This window comes from Hirundo rustica, chromosome Z (assembly GCF_015227805.2).
Source record: "Hirundo rustica isolate bHirRus1 chromosome Z, bHirRus1.pri.v3, whole genome shotgun sequence".
Classification (NCBI taxonomy): Eukaryota; Metazoa; Chordata; class Aves; order Passeriformes; family Hirundinidae; genus Hirundo; species Hirundo rustica.
Window position 1 is genome coordinate 42,737,296 of NC_053488.1, and position 26,682 is coordinate 42,763,977.

General features: G+C 36.9%; 1 protein-coding gene across 8 annotated transcripts in view; it reads left to right on the forward strand.

Annotated features, from left to right (window-relative positions):
• SPIN1 (spindlin 1) overlaps positions 1–24,530 on the forward strand; it is a 60,284-nt gene extending 35,754 nt beyond the window's left edge. For all 8 annotated transcript variants that reach the window (XM_040089915.1, XM_040089914.2, XM_040089911.2 and 5 more), the window contains 5 exons: positions 3,268–3,492; positions 11,485–11,533; positions 16,676–16,929; positions 17,890–18,123; positions 20,819–24,530. In XM_040089915.1, coding sequence (XP_039945849.1) covers positions 3,441–3,492; positions 11,485–11,533; positions 16,676–16,929; positions 17,890–18,123; positions 20,819–21,018 — 789 coding nt within the window. In that variant the 5' untranslated portion in view covers positions 3,268–3,440 and the 3' untranslated portion in view covers positions 21,019–24,530. The remainder of the gene's footprint in view (positions 1–3,267; positions 3,493–11,484; positions 11,534–16,675; positions 16,930–17,889; positions 18,124–20,818) is intronic.
• Positions 24,531–26,682: the final 2,152 nt, after the last annotated feature.

Below are 26,682 nucleotides of genomic sequence, written 5' to 3' on the forward strand. Positions count from 1 at the left end.
TAGTTTCATGGAGTTAAAAGCTCATAGAAACATTTTAATGCTTTTAAACAACTAAGTTTATAGAGAGGGTTAAGATATTTCAGTGAAAACTGAAGTCTGTGCATATTGGTTGTTCCATCATTTCCCTTTATCCTGCAAGAAATATTTTTTCATGACTTTATTTTTTTATGTCGTCATTCTGCCTATTTTGATAGTATGATTTCGCTGTTCTCAAACAGAACTGGTATGATTGACAATTTGTAATGCTAGTGGTTTTAATCTAATACTTAATAGTATCTGAAGCACTCCTCAGTGATTAGACTAGTATCAGATGAAGTAGTCCTCTAATTAAACACATTTTTTCCTAAAGTATGCTTTTGTGCAGAAAGGCTTGTAAAAACAGATGAGCAACACACCTGGGCTGGTGAGTAGCAGCTCACAAGTCAAAACAGTGTCTGTCTTTTAAGGGTGTCTGCGGCTACACTGTTTGTGACCTGTTGGGTGTTGGGGTAATGGATGTCTTGACAAGAAGGCAGTGGCACTTCTGTCAGAAAGTTATTGGCAGTCTGTAAAGTCTGGTCTGACTTGCTTTGGATGTGTCACTTTGTATCCAAAAAAACTCTACTTATGTTGAATTTGCTGTATCTGCCACTATAAACAGAATGACTAAAAAGTTGATTGTTTCATAGGTCATCTTACATACAGCCAAACAAGGAGTATCTGTCCTTTCTGAATGGAACAGCTTATTGCAGCTGAGTGCATCCAGAAGTGTTTTGCTTTTGGTTTTCCTACCTTTATGTGAAATATTATTGAGACTTAGAGTAAAAGGTTTTATTTTATGATATAATTTTCTTTTCCTGATGATTTTCCATATTAGGAGATCAAGATGTCTGTATGTTGGCATTATATCTGATATTTTGTCATTTATCACATTTGAGATCCTTAACTTTTACAGGGTTTGGTGTATTTTTAATCAAACAAGTAAGACTTACTAACATAGTCGTAAAAATTCAAAGTGTTCTTAAAGTGCATCAGTTCGTTTTCAGAAAATCAGGTTTTATGCCTCCTTGTTAGTATCTTCAGAACTGTCACTATGCAACTGAAATGTAAATTGAATTTGGAATGCTAGTGCTAGGAAAGCCCAAGTTTAATCTTCAGTAAGGCTTTGAACGGGTGACAGTTACTGCCTTAGTTTCTAGAAAACCAGTTTAAACAGTGGATCTGGTTTTAACTTCAGTAGCCTTGTGTCCATCCATGGGTTCAGAGAGCATAATTAAGCACTTTATTAAGTGCTAGCAAATGAATTGTGACTTTTCAAAATAATTAGGAATAAATTTTCTGTCTCCAAAGCATGATTTGGGGCGTAGTAATGATTGGAGATATTCTATTACAGAAAAACTTAACTAATAGAAAACATTTCTTTAGTTATTTCTCTACACATAACTGCAGAAGTACCGCAGTCAAAAAATCTAGTACTTTATATTTTTACTATGAATTGGAAATCTTGTGAGGGGGAAGTGTGTAATATAGGTGCTAGAAAATAACTCCCTTGAACAACAGTTCAACAGCTCACTGTAGAAGGGTTTATTATTTTCTAAATCTGAAGCACACATTTAGTGAGTTTGTAGAGGTGGTGATGGTTATTTGGTTTATGTTTTGGAGGGATTTTTTTTTTTTAGTTTTGTGGGGTTTTTTAGATCAGAAGATGTAGTAAGATTACAGACATTTCTCAACTAATAGCTTTTCTGGAGGAAGATAGTTGATCTCTTGTATTATGCAGTACCTGCGCGACTGAGTATGGTAGTATATCACAGCAGCACTACAAATATAGAGTTGTTTTTTCATAATCTGTGATGCTTCTATATTAATGTGTTGTATTCCATAGAGAATACATAGGAGTTCAGTAGGAAAAAATAATCCTTATGCTATATTTCCAGTAAAGTAGTTAAGCGAGCTAATTCCTTCCTATTAGCATATTGTTGAATATTGTTGCCATGGTGTCATTTAGCATTGTTGGGTGTACACTGGTAGATTTCAGGATGAGATAAAATGTGGAAAAACTAGTAAGTTTCTGTAATTAATTTTTTAATTTCACAAGTTCGTATGAATTCCAGACTGTGAATGTCTTAAGTTAGTTCTTTCTAAAAACTGCAGATTACTCCCTGCTGATTTTTCCTAGGTGTATTGCTCTTTGTTGCTGCATTGTTCCAAGAATTTAATGGGTACAATTCTTGAAAGGATTGTCAAATGTTAGATGTAAATGCGTTTTTATGTATAACAGTTTTACTATACCTCAAGGTGTGTCACCTGTATGTTCCCTTATGCAGTAAGGCACAAGCTTACTATACATTTTATCCCTCATCTGAATCACTGGTTAGGGGCATTCATCTGGTTTTAACCCCTGTATGAAAATTGACAACCATTTCCAAAACTGAAGTAAAAGAGAGAAGATAGTGCTGACTCACAGATTAGACAGGTCTCTCACAGATTAGCAATGGCATTTCTTAAGGAAATGGTCTGATCTCGCTTTGTTTGTGGGCAACACTGAAGTAGTGAATTCTTACACGTAAGTGTTTCTGGCCCAAAAATATTACTCTGAAATAAGTTAGCCTGTAATGCCTTGATTTTTTTACATGGTCAAAAATTTCTGTAATTAAACCATGTAAAGTGTATTGAAAAGTTGTCCTCGGTTACCTCCCTTATCTGAAGGAATGTGATGACTAAATGCTTTAGGAATTTGATGATCTTAGGTGGAGGGAGTTGTCAGAAATTTAAACAGATACATGAATCATCAAATCTATGAACTATCGACCTACTCAGTAAATTGCTGGCATGAACAGTCATTGCAGTGAAATCAGTGTTTTTAAAAACTCGCGTTGCATTTTTTAAACTGACTTTTAAATTTCTGTGAAGCAAAGTTATTCTTCCTTGCGAGTGGGAGCATGTTATTTCTAATCAATGGAATGAGTTGATTGGTGCATTAACTGGGTAAGGGTATTTCAGTTTCTTCTAAGTTAGTAGCCACACTTCCCTGTGTTAAGCACAGTGGTTTTCTCTATGTAATTGACATAGTGATGTGGAACATTACTGTGACTAGGAGATAAAAGTAGCAGCCCTTGTATTTATTCAGCCGTACATGTGCTCTGTTGCTGAAGGTTTTCAGAACAAAAGAATGTGAAGGAAAATCCTATTGAATATGAAAACAAGCATTTAAGTGAGACTTGGTTAAGACAGAATATTTTTGTTTCAAAGTCAAACTACTTATATTTCACCTGTTTTGTCTTTCAGAGTACTGTAATTGAAAGTGCATCGTCTACATTAGAGGAAGGACAAGTTCTTGATTGAATGGTGGATTAATAAGTGGTTGTCTCAACCTAAGACAAAAAAGAAGATATCCTGGAAGTTAGAGCTGGATTTTCACCCTAGTCCAGCAGCTTTGCTGCTCACTTAAACACAGATGAATGAAGACCCCATTTGGAAAATCGCCAGGTCAGCGGTCCAGAGCTGATGCAGGTGAGGTGTTCTTTCTGGATGGTTTTCTTTGCTTTTAATGGATAGAAAGTGTTCTTACTTTATTGACTTTCTAAATATGTTATTGATCTTCTGCATGTGTTAATGATTTTAGATGTTATCATTCCTGTTTTAAAAGAAAATTTACTTTTATTCTAATAGGTCATGGCTTGAAAAGACAAATGCAAATTTAGCAGTACAGCTCTGACCTTTGTATTTTGTGTTGTGTCAAAAGTTATAAATCAGTGACCTGTGTGGGGATAGCAACATATTTTTTATCACCAAACATTGTGAGTTGTAGAATTTTTGAAATTCTCAGGAGATCAACCAACAAGTGTAATTGGGAAAGCTCTTAAAATACCTAAGCTATAGACCATTTGGGTGCTTGCGAATACACATTTGGTTCGTTGAAAACTGAAACTAATACTGGAGGATTTCTTAGTAACCATTTGGAAACTTTAAAACATGTATTTTACCTGAGACTGTGTTAAGATTTGCTGTCACGTATTTGAAATGTGTACTGGTTCCAAAAGTAATGCAGTTACCTTTCAAGTAACAGCTACAGGTTTCAAAGGAGAGTTCCAGTGCAAAGTCTTGAACATTGGTTCACTGACCAAATCAAGACAGTGATGAGAGGAGCTCCTCAGGTGTCAGTATTGGGAGTAGGATTGTTTAACATCTTACTCAGTGGTAGGGGTGGTGGGATTGCATGCACTCTCAGCAGGTTTGCTGATGACACCAAGCTGTGTGTTGCAGTCAGCATGCTGGAGGGAAGGGATGCCATCCAGAGGAACCTGGACAGCATTGAGAGGTGGACCGCTGCATGACTGTGACGTTCAACAAAGCCAGGTGCCAAGCACTTGGATCTGCACTGGGGCAATTCCAAGCATAAATACATCCTGGACAGACAATGGACTGAGGGCAGCCTCAGGAAGAAGGACTCAGGGGTGTTGGCAAATGAGAAGTGTAACATGACCCACCCATCAGGGTATGCTCACAGCCACAATGGCCTCTCACATCCTGGGCTGCATCAAGAGCAACTTTACCAGCAAGCTGAGAGAGGTCTTACTGGCTCTCTAGTTCATGCCAGTGAGACACCACCTGGAGCGCTGCATCCAGCTCTGGGGCCCTTAGTGAAAGAGCGATGTGGACTAGTTGAAGTGAGTCCAGAGGAGGGCCATGAAGGTAATTTGAGACCTGGAGCACCTCTCCTACAAGGACAGGTTTCAAGAGCTGTGGTTGTTCAGCCTGCATAGAGAAGGCTCCAGGGTGACCTAATTATGACCTGCCGGTACCTGAAGGGGACTCAGAGCTATTTACAAGCTCATGTAATGACAGGACAAGGAGAAATGGCTTCAAAATGAAAGAGAGTAGGTCCAGAGGATGACCATTAGTGACCAAAGGGCTGGAGGTCCTCTCATGAGAAAGGCTGAGTTTTTCAGCCTGGAGAAGAGGAGGCTCCAGGGAGTGCAACCTTTTTGTTTTTAAGTGGGAGAAAGGCTGTTTGCCAAAGCCTTCAGCAACAGTACATGGGGTTATTGTTTTAAACAGAGAGTACAGTTAGGAAATCTTTTACAATCAGTATGATGAAACACAGGAACAGGTTACCCAAATGTGAGTGACTCCTCATTGGGAATGTTTAAGGTTATGTTCAAAGGGATATTAAGCATCTTGATCTAGTGAAAAGTCCCTTCTTCCATCATAGGGCTGAACCAGGTAACATTAAGAGCATCTGTGAGATTACCTAAAGAACAGCTGTAAAAGAAGAAAAAAGTAGTACTTAAAGAAATAACTTTTAAATCAGACTTGCTGAGCTTTGCAACGTGATGGATACAGATATCTTATTTATTGCCTGCTATTTTTAAAGGTGGTTTCTAGTTGCCAGGATGCTTTATGAACACATAGTGTTCCAGAATAGCAACATTTTAAGTAGAAATTAGGATTTTAAGTCTTGCCTATAAAATTGTCATCTGGGATTGGATAATAAAGCAGTAATATAGTCTTAATCAGGAGGAAAGACTAAAGAAAAAGATACAGTGAAAGAGTGGAACTAGTCTATGTGTTTTATATTTGGTATGTTAATCATGTAAAATAATAAAATTGCTGGATTCTAGGAGACTTTTGGATCATGTACAGGTTGCAAAAAACAGTCTGAAGGTAGAGATAAACCAGTGGTAGTGTCAGGTATTCATATAGGGCAACATTTAATGCATTAACAAAACATTTTTCAACTGACTTTGATTTCATCCTGTTGTAGAGACTTATCAATCAGTGACACTACAGGTTGTTAGTGTCATTGACAAAGCTAATTTTCAGGTGTCTTGTCTGTCTGCTTAGGAAGGAAATGCTTTTATGTGGTGTACAGCAGGTGTAAAGGAGGAGGTACATGTGATTTATAATATCTAGGCATTTGAAATCTCTCTCTCTAGGAAACATTCTTTGTACATAGTTCCTTTTTGAGAAACAAGGGGTAGGATTGAAGGTGGAGAAAAGAAGGTAGGTATTTAATTTTTACACAACAGTAGAGTACATGGCTACAGACTCTAGGAGTTTGTCAAAGTACAGAGTTGCTTTCCATGATATAGTTTCCATACATCAGGTGCTCTTGGCAGCGTGCCTGCCTGTCTCTCTAATCAGTGTATTGTTGTCCCAAATATAGGAGAAATACAGCCTTAAAAAAAAAATCCATGTACAGTATAGTTGATTGTAAAATAAGATGTGATTACCCTGCATTAACACAACTGACGTTTTTAAATCTAATGATCAGCTCTTTAATGCTGTGTAAGTGAAACACATGGTCCTCAGGAGACTTTATTAATAGTGTTCTCCCAGAGATACAGAATCCTACCAAACTATATGATGGTCAGGAGCAATTATAGTCTTTACTGGGATGGTTTGAAAATATAAAAGTACTCTCATAGTAAAGAAAACTTTTAACACATATATGCGCATATGTAGTTTTTTCACCCGTAAAAGCAAGTGTAAAAGTTTATGAACTAAGAAAAGAGATCATGGATGTGAATTGCTTAGAATTGCAGTGAAATCTTTTCTGCAGTTAGAATTTGGTTTATGTCTGTATTTCTGACCTACTTCAATTAAAAGACATCCCATCTTCAAATTCTTGGTAGCTGAGGTTGAGCAATACTAGGTGTGAATCAGCACACTGAAGTGTTTCTTAGGTCCCTGAAAGTAGTTCTGAAATAGTCTCCAGATACAAAGTTTGTACTTTGCTGTTCCCAGAGATGATTCTGGAATACAGCTTAAAAGCATTTGGGTTTTGCTTCTTGATGTAAACATAGGAGAGAAGTAAAATATGGTTGCTGTTTTCCGAAGAACCTGCCTGATTTTCATGGATTACATGGAGGGTACCAGCTCATGTCGCAGTAGCAAAAACAGTGCCAGTAGCTTTCTCCCATCCTTCTTATTATCCTATAGCCCCAGCTGAAATGACATGTATATTTCCCTTGAAGCCCACATCCTGAAAAATCTTTTTTTTCAGTCTTGTCATACGTGCCCTTTATCTTTTTTTTTGGAGTAAAGTAGAAGTACTCAGAAACATGATTTGTTTCTAGTTTTGCTGTTGAATTTTAAGGGTTTACTATGAGGAGCAGAATTAATGAGTGTCAGAAAACACATGTATGATCAGTAAGGCAAAACACCATATCACAATTGAATACTTAATTCTGTTGTTTTTGTCCGGAAGCTGGAGGTTGTGGTCACTTTCTATTACAAAAAAATATGTTCCTGTGCTCTTAATAATAAAAAAATAAAATAGTTTGAAATGAAAGGGACCTTTTAAAGGTCATCTTGTCCAACTCCTGCAGTTAGCAGGGACATCTTCAACTAGATCAGGTTGCTTTGTGCCCCAAACAGCCTGGACTTGGACACTTCCAGGGATGGAGCAACCACCACCTCTGGGCAAAGTGTGCTAGTGTTTCACCACACTCAATTTAAAAAGCTTCTTTCTTATACCTAATCCCATTTTAAAATCATTATCCTGTGTCCCATTGCAACATGTCCTGCCAAAAAGTCTGTCCCCATTTTTCTGGTAGGTCCCCTTCACATACTCGAAGGCTGCAATAAGGTCTCAGAGCTTTCTCTTCTACAGGCCAAACAATCCCAACTCTTGCCTTTCTTCATGCAGGAGGTCATCTTCTTGGCTTTCCTGTGACCTCATTCCAGCAGGTCTGTTCAGTGCTGGGACCCCAGAGCTGGATGCAGGGTTCCAGCTGGGGTCTCACCAGAGCAGAGCAGAGGGGTAAAATCCCCTCCCCTCCCCTGCTGCCCACGGTGCTTTGGATGCAGCCCAGGACACATTTGGCTTTCTGAGCTGGGAGTGCCCATGGCTGAGTCATGTCCAGCTGCTCCATTCATATGGGCCGATAAAGATTCAGGAAGCAGATAATTCTGATTTTGACCTTCTTACTGGAATATGTTAAACATAAGGACTGTGTGCAGTTCTGTCCCCATGTCCAGAGCTGCTGTAGAGTACAGAGACTCTTGTAGTTTCTATAGTTGTGTAGCCAAGCAGTTTAATAGTGTAACTTGATACATCCTTAAAAGGAGTTTACATCTCTGTGAGACCTATCTGAACTCAGATGGTGCAGATTAGGAGGGCAAATTGTGGCAAATCAGCATCTGCTTGGTACAAGGGTATATTTAACTTAGGATCTTCAAATACTTGCTATTGATATTTGTATTAAACATCCAAATACCATTACTTCATGTATTAAACTGTCATCTCTCTTAAGATACTGCGTGACTTAAGATGAGGAGTAGTATTTAGTTGTCTGTGTTGTCTTTGATATAGAGCTCATTACATCAGTGAACAAGTTGAATCTTACCAAAATTTGAAGATCTCAAAAGGAGAAGTTAGCAAACAGCAAAATCCCATTCCTGGAGGTTGGCATAACTTCCCTGTACTTACTGCAAATGCTATAGTAAATCTTCCTTCTGTGTTAGTCTAGTGTTTCTGTTCTTGACTTCGGAAGAGAAATGCTTCCTACCTCCCTTTTTACACATGGGTTCCAGAGTCCTTGAGAGATGGACAGAAAGCAAATGCTTGTGCTGCACCATTCTGTTGTTTTGGTGTGTTTTTACTTGAGCTTCTTTAAACAAAATCTTCCTTTTCTCTCATTAGCTGGAAATGGAAAGTGTAAAGTACGTAATATTCATCTTCTGCTGATGAAGTTTCTCTATTTTATAAGAACAATTCTTAGATTTTAAGAAATTACTTTTTTTTTTAATAAACCACCATATTTTTAATAAAATGTGTTCTATGATACTATATATTAGTAGAACACAACCACCTCATATAGAGAGAGGTAACTGAAATTATGCTTAGAAATCTCTTTTTACAGGTTGTAATAAAGTCCTAAAGTCTTACGGGTTTCTAATCAGACTTTTTGTGATGCTGTTTTTGTTCTTTACTAAGTGTTTACTAATACTCAGTTTAATTATTTGGTTTTGTAACAGTCAAAATTTGCAAGTAGGATCTTTATTGCAGTAATTGACAGATAAGGCCTAATTTTTTAAAATTAGAAACATTTCAGATATCATTACTGTTGGAAATGCAGATTCCTGATGATCTGATGCAAGCTTGAATATACTAAACATTAGATTATTTGAATTATTAATTAGTGATATTAATTCTGCCATCTCTGTAACTTTGTGTATGCCCACTTAAATGTTTCATACAAAAATGTAAATAGTAAAATACTTATGAAGACTGTGAAGAGCATTGGTACTGTCAGTGCTTGACTGCTGCATGATTCTCTTCAATATGTATGTAATTCCAGATATGCTTGGAACAGGCACATAGTGTAAATTTAAAAGAATTGATTTGTTTAGGCCAATAGAGAAATTAAAGCATTTCTCTTTAAGTGTTAATTAAAGCATTCCCAGTTAAAATTCTAGGCATAATTGTATGTGAACATGAGGAGTTACACGTGATTCAGTCCAGCACTGTGAACCTGATTGTTTTAGATAGGATAAACAAGAAGCAAAAAAACCCGAACCAGCCCAAAACAAGCTATTGTGAAGGAATCTTAGCTCCATACCATTCAAAAGCAGCATAGTGAGGAAGAGAGGGAGAATCAGGATCAAGCCAGATATCTTCTGGCCGTGTAGTCACCATCAGCCATCACTGATGGTGAAACAGGGGCTATTTCAGTCAACCCTAGTAAATGATCCCTATGCAGGTGGCCACTGGCTGTGATCTGTGGTTGCAGTTTTCATTCTATGAACTAATTTGATTTTTCTACCTGTACACATCACCTTTTTAATATGGTATTCTTTTGAAAGAGTTTTTCTGTCATTTTGTTCTTGTGTATTTCCTTTGCTGAATTCTTCATGGCTGCTCATAAGTAGCTTTCTAACAACCAACAGAAGACTGATTTCCCCTTTCCTCATTTCATCTTACTAAAAGCTTTCCATTTTTCATATTCATCCCAAATTATTACTGGGTTGAGCACAGTGTTCCTCTGTCTGTAAAAATTTTAGGTTTTTATGTGTTCTGTTAGGCACAGGTAGTGCTGATCTGGCTAACTCAGGGTGATATATTTTGGTATCTCCTTTTATTAACTTTTATTAAAATTTATTATTTTATTCACTACTGTTGCTGACTGACCATCACAAGTATCCAACGCAACACAACATCCTTGTTGTGTTTAGTTCAACTTTGATTTTAATAATTGCTGTCAGTCACTCCTTATGTTCATCACTGAGCCTCTGCATTGGGTTTGCATGGCAAGGTACCAGGGTGACTTCTGTGAGAAGCAGCTGGAACTTTCTCTTGTGACCAAGAGAGCCAGTGCCAGCCAGCTCTAAGGTGGACCTGCCACTGGCCAAAGCTGAGCCCATCCGTGATGGTGGTAGTGCCACTGGGATATTGTATTTAAAAATGGGGGAAGATTCCGCACTACAGAAATTGCAGGAGAGAAGTGAAACTATGTGAGCCTAGCAGCCCTGCAGACACCAACATCAGTGCAGAAGGAGAGGCAGGAGGAGCTCCAGGCGCTGGAGCAGAGGGCCCATGCAACCTCCTGAAGATCATGGTGAAGCAGCTGTGCCCCTGCAGTGCATGGAGGACCCTGCACTGGGGCGGATGGATGTGACTGAAGGAGTCTGTGAGCCTGCAGGAAGCCTGCACTGGAGCAGGTTTCCTGGCAGGGCCTGCGGCCCCATGAGAGAGAAGCCCATGCTGGAGCATGTCTGCTGGCAGGACTTGTGACCCTGTGGGGGGCCCAGTGCAGAGCAGCCGGTTCCAGAGAGATGTCACACTGTGGAAGAGATCCATGCTGGAGCTGTTCGTGAATAACTTGCTCCTGAGACAGATTGGCACTGGAGAAGTCTGGAGGACTGTCCTCTGTGGGAGGGGCCCCAAACTACAGTAGGGAAAGAGTGAGAGGAGTTCTAACCCTGAGGAAAAAGAGGGAAGCAGCAGAGAGACAACCTGTGATTAACTGACTGCTCCTTCATTCCCTGTTCCCTTGTGCTACCTAGGAGAGAGGAGGTAGAAAAATACTGGGAGTGAAGTTAGGCCTAGGAAGAAGGGGCAGCTGGGAGGAAGGCATTTTTAAGATTTGGCTTTATTTTGCAATATCTTACTCTGACTTGCTTGGTAATAAATTAATATTCCCTGTGTCAAGCCTGCTTTGCCTGTGATGGTAATTGGTGAGTGATGCCTCTCTGTTCCTCCTGACCCAGGATCCTTTGGTTGTATTTTCTCTCCCTGAAAGAAAAGACAGAGAAGAGAAATAAAAGCTGAGAGAAGAGACAGAGCAGCTTTGGTGGGTACCTGGCATCCAGCCAAGGTTAGCCCACCACAGCTTCTTGTGCACACAGCCAGTGTCTCTTAGAGCCTTTTCCCATTTTAGCAGGTCACTGATCAGTCAGGAAGCATTTGGATTCTTTACGTTTTGACTTTCAATGTGAAGGCTTTTATGTAAGTTTTTAAATCAATTTTCAGTAATTTCAACATCTTTTATATTGTAGGTCATGCAGGAGTGTCTGCCAGCATGATGAAGAAAAGAACATCCCACAAGTAAGTTGTTAAAATATTTACTAAAGAATAGCTCTCAGTAACCAGAAGTACTGTTCTAGAAATATATGTGTATTGTTCCACTCACCTTGTTCTTGAAAATCGTGGAATAATATTCAGTCTATTTATGTGTGGAGTCACACTTTTAATTCTTTCAGGAGGGTAGTAGGAAACAAAGCCCCGCAGATAAAGTTTTAAACATTGTTTTGACTGTTAACATTACATTTAATTAGTACAATTTTGAAATTCTGTCTGGAATCTGTAAAGAAGGATTTTCAAGCCTGAATTTAGCCACATCTACTGTAGGGTGTCTGTTCTCTGGCACATGCAGTCACAAGGTTAAAAAGAACTGCAAATCATGCTTACTAAGAACCCAGCTGGGAAGGAATCTGAGATACATCTAATCATGTACGTGTTATAACTGTAGTGTTGGAAAAGATTTTTCATTTTTTATAAATAATGTACTGAAACACTTCCATAAGAAAGGTGCTATTAGTATGTGAAGGAAGGATACCTGCTTTTGCTACACTTTCATGGCATGTATTTTTTCCGTCTTCAACATTTTAAATAGTAGCAGCTGAACACTGGTGAGTAGCTGTGTGAAAGTAGAGGTAATCTTCTGGATTATAATTGGTTTTAGTGTCATGCAGCAAGATACCATATCTGGTGAGAGAAATCTAAGCTGGGTAAGTGGGAAACTTAAAATGTTACTAGCTCTTTGTAAGTATAAAGTCATATAGTGTGTATCAATCACAAGCAATTTGTTTGGCAAGCATATTTTCCACAGTTAATCTAGTTAACCACTGTTACAGTGTTAACTGTTTCCCAGAGACAGCACCTGATGTTAAACTACTCTGATGCCTTCCACCAGCTCATCATTATCCATTCTTGTCTACCTTCATAGAAGGCAAAGAGAAACATTTATTTGTCTAGGGGCAGGTAGAGTTGGTTAAAATTTAATTTCTCTTGTTCTTTTTCAACCGCTCAGAGAAAGGAGTGTATGATGGGAAGACTAACAGAGGTGGGTTGCCTTTTGTACTTGAGGGTGGCTAGATTTGTCTTTATTGTTGTGTTAATATACACTTATTTAAATAACTAAATAGGCTGTAAATTTATTAGCATAAAGGCTTTTGTGGGACATAAGAAGTTTTGATCCTAAATGACGTAATTTTGAGGTATTTAACTTAAGCATCCAACTTAGTTTTATGTTAATTTAGCCTAGTTGAATTGTTTATTATTTAGTTAAGGGGTTTTTTGTACCAAGCCAAGATGACTTCTTGTGTGCTGCTTACTGACTTGTCTGAGAATGAATTAGAGTGGTAGAATGTTGTTTATATTTATAGTTTACCATAAATGAGTAGGCTATGAATATGATGTAATTAATACCAAATGCTGATACTACTCATATCCAATATGAGAGACCGTGAGTTAGTAATGTATACTTTGTCACTGATTTAGCTATTTATTGTCACCTCCTCATTAAAGAAAAAGAAGCCTACTGGCACTCAAAGGCCATTCAGATTTTAAAGGTTTGTTTTCAGAAGGTTTGTGGCAGGGGAAGGAATAAGGCATGATTCAATAGCTGAGGTTGTGTTAGAATGAGCATTGTGGATGAGCCTTCTGAACTCTTTAAATGGTAGTTAACTGTTGAGCCTTTTGGAGGTGGTTCCCTTGGTTATAGGAGAGTTCTCCCAAGTGCTCTGTCTGTGGGTAGTGGTGATCTCTGCCAATATGAAGCTGTCCTCATTGGCATCAGATCGATCAGTAAACTCAGAGATGTCGTTCTTTCCATCCTTAGTGTATAAGGATAGTGCAGAATCTAGCACATGTATGAAACAATCCTTTCTACATAGGCTCTTCAGATTTCTTGTAGTCAGCAGTTCAGAGACTTCGATGTGTAGGTTATAATTGTGAGTGAACTGAAACATTCTGAAATATTGATACCATTTAAAATTAACATACTCTTGGCTTCTGCAGCATCCAGAGCTGAAATTCACAAATGAACAATTTTTTTTACTTTTGAGGGAGTACTTTAAAACTTGTCTTAATTAACGTGCCTCATAGTCTGAATATTGTGAAAAGTAGTTAATAACAGTTCTCTGATCACCACTCTGTAATTACTCGTAGACATTAATAAGATAACAGTTGGATTAAGTTTTGTATCCTATTTTCAATAACTTTTCTGCTTTGTACTGTGAAAGATTTGAAAGCGTACTGACTACTGCTTCTGTAGCGTTTTATAATTTTCATTCCAGTTTTTCACAGGTGTGCCTGTTTTGCATATCTGAGAGATGTGGTTTTCTTTCATTCTTCTGGTTTTGTTTTGGGTTAGTGTTTGGTTGGGGTTTTTTTTCCCCTTGTGGGGGTTTTCTGAGATGACATGATCGGGGTAAAAAACAATCAACAACCAAATCTAAATTGGTAACTTTAGGTTACTAGACATTGCCATTCCTAAATTCTGGTTTGTGTTTTAAGCACAACCCTCGGTGATGAATGATTTTTCTGCTACCAGTCCTCTGCAGTTCTGTAATACGTTGGTTTCCTAGGTAGCGGTTGCCAAATTAAAGTTTGTGCAAGGACCATATAAACACAGTCTTAACATCTGGGCAGATTTCCTTCTGGCTGTGTAGTCTTTAGAATGTTTCCAAAATAATCTGGTTCTGATAATGAAACTTTATCACATTAGGTTTTACTTAACAGCTTACAGCCTACAAGATGAAGAAGAGGATCAGAAGCCTTTGGGAATTGAAGGGCTGTTTACAATGAGGGTGTGTCTGATGTGTGAACAATTATTTCCAGGACTTGCTATTTTTTGTTTTTCCCGGCTTCATGTTTTACATGTCTAGTTGTTTTCAAATATTCAAGAGCAAATGTCTGTGGAAATTTTAAAGATTATTTTAATGAAAGAGAAGGAAAAATTGTGTCAGTCCTTCAGGATAGATCATCATAGAAGGTTATTTGTGTACCTTGATTTATTACAAAAATTCCATGCTGTTGTGGAAAGGAGAGTTGGTTACTTGGTTGTCTTACATGGAAGAACATTCATAACTTACTAATAGTTTAGAAACTTCTGCTTGTTTTCTTACCATACTCAGATGCAAGAAGTAGGTTTTCCTTGGTAATATGCTAGTTTGAATATCTGGTTTCTTACAGTATGAACCACTTGAAATGGGAAGGTGAACAGCTGTTCAGTAATGCAATCTTCAAACAAAAATTTGAACTGCAAGTACACTTAGAGGGTACTTGACTTGTAATTAAATTATTAATGCTCTTTGCTCTATGAGGCATTTTAAACTTAGTTACCTGTTTGAACGCAGTTATGTTGTCTTCTTCCATCTTTTTTTTAGAATGACTGTAAAACTTTTTGCCTTATTGTTCCAAATTAAATATTAAAGTGGATTACTCTTTGTAAGCAGAAAGTAAAGTTGACTGGGAAGTTGAATATCAATAGCACTATAATCTTTTTCAAAGATGAAACATAAACTACTTAAAACAGACAAAGCAATGTCAGTTTAAACTTTTTATTTATAGTTGTTTTTATTCCCTTCCGAATGAAGCAGTCTTCCATTAGCACTAATTAAATTAATTGAATACAGAACAAACTCAATTTTATTGTGCTGAGAACCAGAACTCTGATCTTATTTTGTAATAGTAAGCTATTACTGACAGTTATTACAATTAGAAACACATACATATACTTGAGCAGAACTAGAATTTGAAAATGCATTCTGGTTTTTGCATAAAATTAGAACCAACTTTGTGAGAGAGTCTCTGTACAGGAACTCCAACCTGTTCCAGTTATCTGTGCTACCAAAGTTAGGAATGAAAAACTGCAGTCTGGTCTTTGAAAACGTCAAATGATAACAAAAGTGAAATTTCAAAACACCCTTGCCAAGATCTTTGTGGTGAACTAAAAGTCTGGAGGTGGGACAAGTACTGACGCTGTGTATCTTGTTTTAAATAGTTATGATTACAGTTATGATACAGTGGTAAGCATTCTAGTATCATACTCTGAGTGTATTAGTCTGAAATACTGTTGCCAAGATTTCGGTGGTATGATTGTTATCTGTGTTTTTTGGATTATATAGGGACTTCTCTGAGAGCAATCATCATACCTGGAGACCTTTCTCTTTGATCCTATGTCTAATCTAAGGAAGAATATTGCCTTCTGCAACTGATCGTCTTTTAGATGTTACTTTTAATCTAGTTGTGTGCCATTAAAATGATGTGTGCTACAAGTAGTAGCCCAAAAACTTGTTTTACAACTAGTTGACATCCAGGAGAATTTTGTATATTGTCATAATGCCCCTTAGTTTCTTCCATTTGTGTTCAAAAATGTCAGTATGTGTTTTTAATAGCTGGATAAAACTAAACTTGTACAACACTTTCATTGATTTGGAACTGTCAAATAGTTTACATTACAGTTCATCAGAATACCAGAGGGAATTTCCATGCCAATTCCATGAAAATATCAGAAGGACAAAAACATTATTTGATCTGTTTTGTGCATAAAGGAGTATCCCTTCTATGGCCATTTACATTACATGCAATTTTTCATTTTTCATACTAAATACAAAGTGTTGTTGCTGTCATATGTCTTTAAAACAACTTGGAGTCAAAATTACCTGTAAGTGAAGGAGCCTAAATTTTCTTTAGGTGAAAACTGGTCTGTTTTAGGGAAGACAAACATTTTGAAAGAATTTCAGTCAGCCACATAATGCTTGCACTGACTTCTTCCTCCTGGGAAGGAGTTGTTTACTGTTCTGCAAAGAGCAACAAGGTAGTAAACTTGTAATACTGCCAGCTAGCCTTGTGCTTTGAGATTTGATCCCCTGAATTTTACTTTGGACATTCAGTTTAGCAAGGAATAGAAAAGTTATTTTGGCTGAGGCAAACTAGATTGAGAATTTACTGCTAGGAAACTGACCTTACACAGCACATCAAAAATGTGTTACTACTTTTAAGTATGTTTTTCTTTTTTCCAATAAAGTGTGATAAGCTTTGTGCCCCAATTAGAATAAAGTATGCTAGTTTATAGCTAAGCTATAAAATATATTGTCATGTAAAAGCATACAGGTGTTTTCTGAAGTAGAATTTTGGATATGTATGTACTTGTTTAATATTAATATTTGTGTCTGTGTACAGAAAACATAGAAACAATGTGGGACCAAGCAAACCTATTTCTCAGCCACGAAGAAATATTGTAGGCTGCAGGATACAGCATGGATGGAAAGAAGGGAGTGGACCTGTAACACAATGGAAGGGCACAGTTCTTGATCAAGTTCCTGTAAATCCCTCGCTCTATCTCATAAAGTATGATGGATTTGATTGTGTGTATGGACTAGAACTTCACAAAGATGAAAGAGTTTCAGCACTTGAAGTTCTTCCAGACAGAGTTGGTAAGTGTTTGGGAGTTTTCTCCTAAATAAATACACATATTGGCTGACATTTATCACTAAATGTTTTCCACTAATCTCTCCAGACTTCCCCCAAAATAAGCTTTGATCACTTAAATGTAACTGGTCAATTTCATTTTTGTCTCATGGCAGTTAGTCTAAATGCTTTATTTTTTTTCTATTCCACAAAGTTTTGATGATGCTAGTGAGTGCAGTTGCTGTCTTCTGTCTTTAGGTAGTATGCAGTACATTCTACATACATACTACAACTACATATAGTAGTTTTTAGATTAACATTGATATTTCTGTTAAAATTTCAAGTCTAAGCCATCTAGACTATGTTTTCTATTTTGTGTGTCTAACAGTAATAAGGTTAGATTTTTCTTGTACTACTGCCATGTACTTCTAATAATGGCAGAAAGCCATTTTCTAAGCAAATGAACCTGATTAGTAAAGGTGCATTGTTTTTCAGAATTAGCACTGGATTGTTAAACTGCAGGTTTTTCAGTTCACCAAGTTCAATATCTACTCAAGCAAACACTAGTTTGTAAATAGAAAAAGCTGTTGCTCACCACAAAGGAATTGGTAGCAGTCTGTAGGGTGGCATTAGAAGGAACAAAACCCCAAAGATTAATTAATAACATTATAGAACTGCTCTGAGATTGCCCTTTTGTTTGTGCCTGTCTCTGTCTAGTGTCAGAGTCTTTGCTGCTTGCTTGATCTCTTGTTAGCTTGCATTATGATTGTTTAAACACAGGGAGTACAATAATTCGTTGTTATTTTAACAACATTCTGAAGGTCTTAGTTCTGCAGCGCTAAACTCTCTGGAATGGATGCTATTTGTTTTGTGTATGAATTTACTACTTGCCAGTCAGATTTGTGCATTAATCAGCATAAAGATTATTTTTTGCAAAGATACATATCTATACTTTTGAATGAATTTCTGAAATGCTGTCATTTCAGCTTCGTCTCGAATTAGTGACGCCCACCTGGCAGACACAATGATTGGTAAAGCTGTGGAACATATGTTTGAGACAGAGGATGGCTCGAAAGATGAATGGAGGGGGATGGTTTTGGCTCGAGCTCCTATTATGAACACATGGTTTTATATTACCTATGAGAAAGATCCTGTCTTGTACATGTACCAGCTCTTAGATGATTATAAAGAAGGTGACCTTCGCATTATGCCTGATTCAAGTAAGTAAGCGAGTTACTGCTTTCTTCTGGCAGCTTTTTTAATTAAACATTTAGCTGTGTCTTTATTTATGGACAAGAGAGCTGACAAACAAGCATCACATCTGTTATTCCATTTAATATTTTTTTTAAAGTATCACAGCTAACAAGTGTAGTAGTACAACAAACAACATCTGTGTTAACTGCTGAAATATTTATCTTTTCTTAGCAGTGACATATGCAGGGTAATAATTCTTCATAATTACTCCCAATTCTGCTGAAAAAATGGTTGTACTACTGTAGAAGACTTTAGGTTTTGGGTTTTTAGTGGAAACTGGCAAACCGGAAGTCTTCCACTGCTGTTTTCTTGTACAAGTATCATATCTGGTGGAGCTGGTTCTTGATTTGTCTCTCTGAAGCAGTTCTTGTGGGAATGAACATTTTGGGTCAAACCAATATAGTAATAACAGTTTCATTGAGCTATGTGTCTTCAGTGTGAAAAACTTCTTGAGTAGTTGCTTGTGGGAAAGAAGTACTTAAATTTTTGAAAATTTATTTTCTCTCATACTTCGTAACACACAAGTAAGAAAAATAATTTCTCCTAGTGTTTTTCTTCCCATTTTGAATGGGAAGTCATCTTCAGGACTCTTACTAATTTCGAAGGATTTTCACAGAATCGGTCTTGTTCTAGAGATTTAGATAGTCAGTACAAAAAAGAAATTATAATGAATACTTTGGGTTTACTTCTGTGTAACAAAACCCTTTCTGACAGGAGCCATCTGGGATTTAAAGAAAATTAATTGTAACTAACATATATGCAATGCATTATATAATCAACCACTGCAGTTATTCAGTTAGTAATTTGTTGAGTTTGAAAACATCTTCTTTCAAATGCACCACTAGTAATCATCTACCAGCAGAATAAAAAAGTGGCACTTATTTGCATACCTCTGTGTTAATGATCTGTGTTCAGACTACCCTCTCCTCTGCCCCTAGCAAAAAGCAACATCTCTGATGCTTTTAAGGAATGAACCACATATGTTAATGGAAAAAAAGTGACCAATTTCTTAAAGAAATAAAGGAAGCTTTTTCAGACTTGAATGCTAAAATAACTTGTCCTTTGTATTAACCACCAAAATGGACTAGGAATGTATTTTAAATGTACTTTGCTTTCTTCCACCTTGAGAGTAGGGAAAGCTCATATACTTTCTTTCCATTTAAGTTTTAATTGCTTTTAGTGCAATTTACCCTCTGTGCTCACAAAAAGATTATTACTAACTGATTTTTTTAAACACTTTTAAGTATTTGCTTCCTACCCTGAATGTGAATGCTTTCCAGATATTTTGAATCATGACCTTGAGTCGACAATTGGATGTTAGTATTTTGGAGTAGAAGTTTTCAAATCAGGATTTAGAATATCTTCAGATACTTCTGTAAATTTGATGGAACTTGCCATAGTATTATAAATTTTCTAGGGTATGTCCCTTTTCAAATATAGGTTCTGCATGTGAGGAGACCAAATCATAGATAATTTTTTCTAAGTTGTGTTTTTTTTTTCTTTTTGTAAGGGGAAAATGTATTGCTGGATCTGTTACTAAAACTTTACCTATACTTCTAAGTGAAAATATAGGGGTTGAACTTGCATCTCTGAACTTGCCAAGGAAGACTTTTCATATGAAACTAAGAGGATAATATATGTGTGTGACTGCATTTATAGAGGAACTGAAACACAAAAAATAAACTTCTGTTTGCAGAAGAATTTTTAAGTGTAAATGCAAACCAATCTATTCATTCTCTGTTGTTTTTTTGCCTTTTTTTTTTTTTCCTCCTACTTTGAGAGTTCTTTCACAGCTCTCAAAACTGAAAATAAAGTGGGTAGAATCTGTAAGGGATTGTTAATGCAAACTTGTAACAGAATTACTAATTTAAAAGCTTATGATTTTCAGAATCAAAACCACATCAGATATTACAATTGCTTTAGAAAGTGTTTCAGTGGAATACAAACTACAAGTTTATCTTAACTAGGAATCAAAGACGAGGAGCTGAGAAAGGAGAGGTGGTTCACTTCCAGTTCTCCGTACAGTTCTTTTTACCCTTTATCCTGTTTGTTTTGTGATTAGCTTGAAGCCAAACACTTGGCATGTCACAAATCACCTTTCATTAACCAGATTTAGCATAGGGATTGTCTGGTTAGGTTTTACCAGAGAGGAAAATTATACAATCAGACTTTACCAAAAGTAGTATTCAAATACGAAGTCAAAAGCCCCTTTTAATAAGGAGTTTACATCTACTACCATTTCAGAAGAGATGCTTTTGTTGCAGTTGAATGCACACATTGAACCTTTGGATAATATGTGTGGGAAGAGGGAAGTTAAGTTAGGCTACCTTTCTGCTAGGGAGGTCCAATGCCTTTTTCTGCTCATGGCTTAAATTCAGTTATCTACAGACATTTTCTACAACTTATGCATACACCTTCCTGTCAAAGATTTACTTCTCTTCTTTTATCTTAATAAAACTGAAGACAGTATTGCTTGAAAACTTTGTCTGCAACTACTTTCTACAAGCATGGAAATTGTTAGGTGCTTGTCTGAACTAAATTAAGTGATCTGTTTGCAGCTTTTAATTGTTTTGTATGCATTTTAAAGAAGACTCTGCAGTTGTCTTCCACAGTGCAAAATTTTATTAATATCTACTGAAGCATACTGGGTTTATGTTACAGATGATTCACCTCCTGCAGAACGGGAACCAGGTGAAGTTGTGGACAGCCTGGTAGGCAAACAAGTGGAATATGCCAAAGAAGATGGCTCAAAAAGGACTGGCATGGTCATTCATCAAGTTGAAGCCAAACCATCTGTCTATTTCATCAAGTTTGATGATGATTTCCATATTTATGTCTATGATTTGGTGAAGACATCCTAGACATCATCATGAACTTTTGCCAAATTTGTGGAACTATTAAATGTAAAATTTGTAGACACAAAGACTTGACTGCTTTCCAGTTTAACGAAAGCCTAAATGTCCCTGCGAACCCACAATCTCTGCCAGCAAAACTGTTTTGTTCTGAATAATACAAACATGACACATTTTGTGTAAGAGAACTCCTTTTCTTGAAGGAAGTCAGTACATTTGGGCAGGAGGGAGTTAGAAGCAAAGAACAGCTGCAAATTCAAGCTGTGTAAAGTTGGTCTAGTATTGTAATCATTAATCTAAATTTTTTTCATAGATTTTGACTTTTTCTTCAATCTTGCACTCACTTACTCAACTGCCACATGCAAGTGCAGTTTGATATTTTGATACACCTTCTTTTGTAACATTAAATTTAATTTCTTGGATACCAGCAGTCCTTGTTTTCAGGGTTGGGACAGAAGTGACTTTCCTGAAAGGTTTAAATAGTTTGTGCAGTGTCAAGGAATGCCTAACCCAAGTAATACCAATCTGCTGTGTCCTACACTTTATTTCAAATTTAGCTTTTTAAGATCTTGCAGTGTGTGGAAATGCTTGTGTGTTTTTTACTAGTCACAGGGCAGTAGGATACCAAGCGTTTGAACTACACACCTTTCAGTGAAAAGGCTTTAAACTATAAAATTACATTTAATCTGTATAAACACTTAATTAGAATATGCAGGCCCATATTTACAAGTTGTAGGAACTAGTAAAATACATGCCACAAGGCTGCCTTCAATCTTAAATGTTGTACTTCTTTCTTTGTTATACACACTTCTTAGCAAAACCCAAGTGCTTGGTGCCACAACTTTTAACGGTATGTATGCTACTTCAGGAGACTTTAGACTACGCATTGGCATCAGTAGTCTCTCATTTAATATCAAAACCTAGCAACCTGAATGTTTGTGTGTGGACTTAGAAGCCTAACAGTAGTTAACATTTTACATGGTGAATACAATCTCATGTCAGGGGAGTGGGAGGGGGTGTTCTTTTACAGTGAGGATGTAACTTCAGAGAAGGAGAAGCATTTGTTGCCTTCTGCTCAGTCTGTTGAACTCCTTTGTCTTGGTTTGCTTTTAATCATTTTGGTTCAAGAAGACATCTTCCCAGTTTGTTCTTTTTCTGGCTTTTCCACATAAGGAGTGTCTGGACAAATATACAGTTTAAAGCTGTTGTTGCCTTTTGTGGTGTACATTGTACTTGCTTTGAGGTATGCTGTTAACATGAATTTCATTCTGTGAACACTAAGAGTTCTGCATGCCAGTGGTGTACAATCTAATGGAAACTATAGGCAGTCTCAGTGGTTCAGTCATCTGCATTAGATTGTGGATGTAACTAGCAGCCCACAACTGCAAAATCTTTTCATGGTTATAATCTTGCAAGATAGTTGTAAATGAAAATTAAGAGTTTCTTAAGTGTGGCAGCTTTTAAAACAATGGAATTGGAGCAACAATCCAACACAGCAACAAGGTTGTCATGTTAGAATAAGGCAGAGCTCTGCAAGTTTCAAAAAACTGCTTCACAGAAGTACAGAATGTGAAGACAGTTAATACTGTTGATGGAAGGAACAAATACCCTGATATCCAGCCATGTGCCATTAGTGGAAGAATGCAGGAGAGGTGCTGTTAATCAGAGGGCAGAGGTGCAGATGACATATGTTGTGGGTATTCTTGATATTGAAGACTCAGTGGTTTAAGCCCCTTTCTGTCCATTTTTTTGCCTGATTTCATACTTTAGCCTTAAGGCTTGTGCCTCATTATGCTGTTGAATGGTAATAAATACTCTCCGTATAAATATGATACCTTAATTCTTTGTCCATTGCTATTATATTGCATTATGTCCAGTATTTCATCACGGGCAACCAAAGGCAGGCTATTGTCTTTCAGTGAATAGCTTCTCGATGCAGTCCTTATGCAGTAAGTACCAGAGTCGTAAATGTTTCTTGTGTTTGAACAAAGTGAGCAGATTTGCAACACAATGTTTTCATCCTGCAGATCTGTTGTGTTTTCTCTTGACTCTTGAGAGTCCTGCATGTAAATCTCAAAGCTGAGCCTGGCTCCATGAGCCCAAGTTGATATTTGTGGCGCAGGAATGAGTGAGTGTATTAATTACACACGAGATACATTAATAACCTAGTACACTGAACTTGGGGCTATATATCTGAGGAATAAGAGGTTTGTTATCTGAGATGTAGGTCTACTGGAACACTTTTGGCATTAGGCTTGCATTTGTGGGTTTTCTGCAAGCCTATTGAATACACTATGTATTCTGACAATTAGAGTATAATCTATAAACTGTAAATTTCATGGTGGTTTTTCAATGTCCCCGTTGTCTGTTGCGTGGATTTTTTTATTATTATTAATTTTTTTTTTTTTTTAATAGCTTAAACTACAGTTTTGAGGCTTGAGACTAATTCCGCTCCCTGCCCATCTGCTTTGGGCTTTGTTTTAGGCTCATGTTTCAGATCTGCATGCAGTGCTTGCGTTACCCTGGTAACTAAATGTTGGTTCCTTGTTATAGGGGTTCAACATTACTTTCCAAAATCACATAGGGCTTGTGATAGCACAAGCTATGGATCTTTGTATAAAAGTTATTCACTTTTCACATTTACCTGCTGTCGTATTGTTGTATATTGTGTGTGTGTGTGTGTGTGATGTCAGGCTGCCATGTAAAACTTAAAAGGGAAAACAAACAAACAAACAAAAAAAAACTTAAATGCAGACCATCCTTTTTTGCATGCTTAGAGGGTTAGAACATTCAGTGTAACAAACTAAAGTTGCATGTTAAAATGTTTAGGTTTTTGTTTTGTTCTCTTTTTATTTTGTGTTCAGTTTTTTGTGAATTTGCTTATTGTGCTGTTTTAATGGTTGTTAGTAGGATTAAATGCACCAGTGAGACAAGCATAGTGCCAACAGAAGGTAATTTTCCAGTTGTATGTGTCATACAGCATTTGAAGGGACCATGTACTCTGTTAAAGAAAAAATAAAATTTCAGTTGAATAGCAGAACACTACATTCTTTTTTCTTTTGAGTGCCACACCCTAAACTACGTTGGAATAGAGGTGGGGAAAACCCTTTTTGTTGGAATAGGTAGAAGCATTCTTTAAATTGTTTAAACATAGGGGCTTTATCTTCTGAGAGAATTTACTAGTTGCATCAGGGGAAAGAATTATGGTAAAAACAGTGTCTGGTTCCTTGAAAATGCTGTGCTTTTTGTATTTTACATCATTAGTGCAATTTGGATGATTCTTGGTATGTGTATAGTTCAGAGGTCTTCGTGTTCACATTTTTAAATTAGGTAATAAATTCATTTTTAGAGCTTGGTTTCTTTATTTTTATTTTATTTTGAACAATGTAGACAGTTCCCTGTTCTCTGCATTTAGAAGTATAAACACTTTAAATTGTTACTTAATTCTGTAAGTAATTTTTATAATTATGATGTAACTCTATCCTTAAAACATTTAAAATAAACCCTTTATGTGCAACTTACGCCTGTAAACTTTGTTCTCCTGAGCAAAATATAGTGATGTGATTTCCAATTATGAAGAAGCAGTTTCTTAATTTTTCTGATTGAAAGAATTTATTATTTTAATGTTGAGCCATGTATGCTGATAAAATACTTACCCTCTGAAATATGTTTGCTTGCAAAGCCAAATCCTTATTCTTTTTTCCAAATAAGTATAAGTGCTGGTAAGATGGGACTTGCCTAATGAAAAGCATACTGTTAAATTGTATTTAACTAAACACAGAAAACTCCCGCCCAGGGGCTGTGCGGGTCTGTGAAGCAGTCTCTATTTTCAGGGCACACAAAATGTCTTGGCGGGGGCGGGGGGGGCACTGCAGTAGTATTTGGCAGTGTGTTGGTGATACATTCATTTTGCTTTGAATTAAAACAACTTAAAAGCTACGTAAGTGTATTTTACTGTTGATAAAAAACAAAGTTGATGCAAGTTGGAGGTGATGAGCAGAGGAGATAACATCACCATGTTGTGGATTTTCTGAAGTCCTGCAAGTTGTGAAGACTTTACATGGTTAAATGACTAAGGCAGGCTTTCCATGTTGAACAGATTTTCTTTATTACTACCTCTTTTCTGATAATATAGGATGGCTAGCACTTAAAGGATGTGGTATAGTGGTGGACCTTGTAGGGGTATCAGCTGGACTTGATCTGAAGGATCTCTTCCAACCTAAATGATTCAATGATTTTAAAACACATTGGCATGGCTTTGGCACCAAGCTCATTGAATCGTGTACTGAAGAACATGAAGTATGCCAGCATGCATACCCCAGCCTCTTCCTTTAGTTCATTATCCAGTTTATTGTATTCTATTGCCCCTGACACTGTTCCTAGTGAAGATTTATATTGTGTACATCTTTGATTAGGGAGAGTCTAAGACTTTATTGTAGCAGGAGTATCACCTGCAAAAAACAGGTGTTTATCTCTGTGAGCAGACTGTTAAATTGTAGTTAAAAATAGGTAGACTAACATTGTGACTAATGCCTGGACCTTTTCTATATTACCACTGATAAACTAACCTCAGTTGGGTGGTATCTTTCTCTGCATAGAGACAAAGAAAAGCCTTATAAAAGCAAAGATATTTTTGGTGTCCATCACTGCAGTAATGAACTCACCCCTGAGAGCTGGTTACTTACAAGCTCACTTACAAGCAGCTTAAATGTCAGTGCTTTGTAGACAGTAATGTCCCTCAGATTTAAGAGGGTGGTAGGGGTCCTACTCAGAGCTGTTGCTTTAATGCTACTGTACTGTATTTTCAGATATGTCAGGTTCCTCCTTGTCTATATGAACTGGTTATATTTTCAGGGAAAAAAAAAAAGTGCTATTTGGTCAGTGAGTTACTATATATATATAGGATTTGCAGCCTGGGAAACCTGGGAAAGTTACCAAGCTACTCAGCACTCATCTGAGTTTTGGGCTGATGCATTTTAGTCCTATGGCACTAACTAGCTACACATGATGTATTCAGCTTTGAAATGGACTGGGGGATGACTGATTAAATTATCTTCATAAAGAACTTTACCTACTGATAAAAGCTGTCATTAATTTATTTGATTTGGCAACACTGTTCACTAACCGCTAGCTATTTTCAGCTTGCAGAGGCAGATGTCTAACTTGAACTTTCATTAATTTAATGAATTCCAAAACATTAATGTTTTAATCTGTAAGAACAAAATAAATTGGCACTAATAGCAGAAGCACTAGAGAAGATAAAGTGACTCAAAGGTTATGCTTAAAGTGTTGGAAGAATGGTAACAGCAGTTTCTACAAGCAACTTTTTTATATGATACCACTCATTTCATTACGGAAATTTGAAACGTTGTCTTGCTGGGAATCCTCAATATTCTCCAGCATTTTTCATTTCATTCAGGTTTATGCCTTAAAAGGATGTCATTCTGCCTGACCTGAAATTCTCTTTATTATAGTTAGTGTTTGTCTAACTACTAAGTAGCTATTAGACAAAAAATAAGAAAGGGAGTTACAGTGCAGTTTTCTGAAAAAGCAAGGTAGAAGAGCTAACTACTCTTGCTTCAGAACTTCTGATGGTAAGGGAAAAAAAATCCAAGCAATATAAGGACCCATTATCTACTGATTGGGAACTGAGAATAAGATTTCATTCCAAAA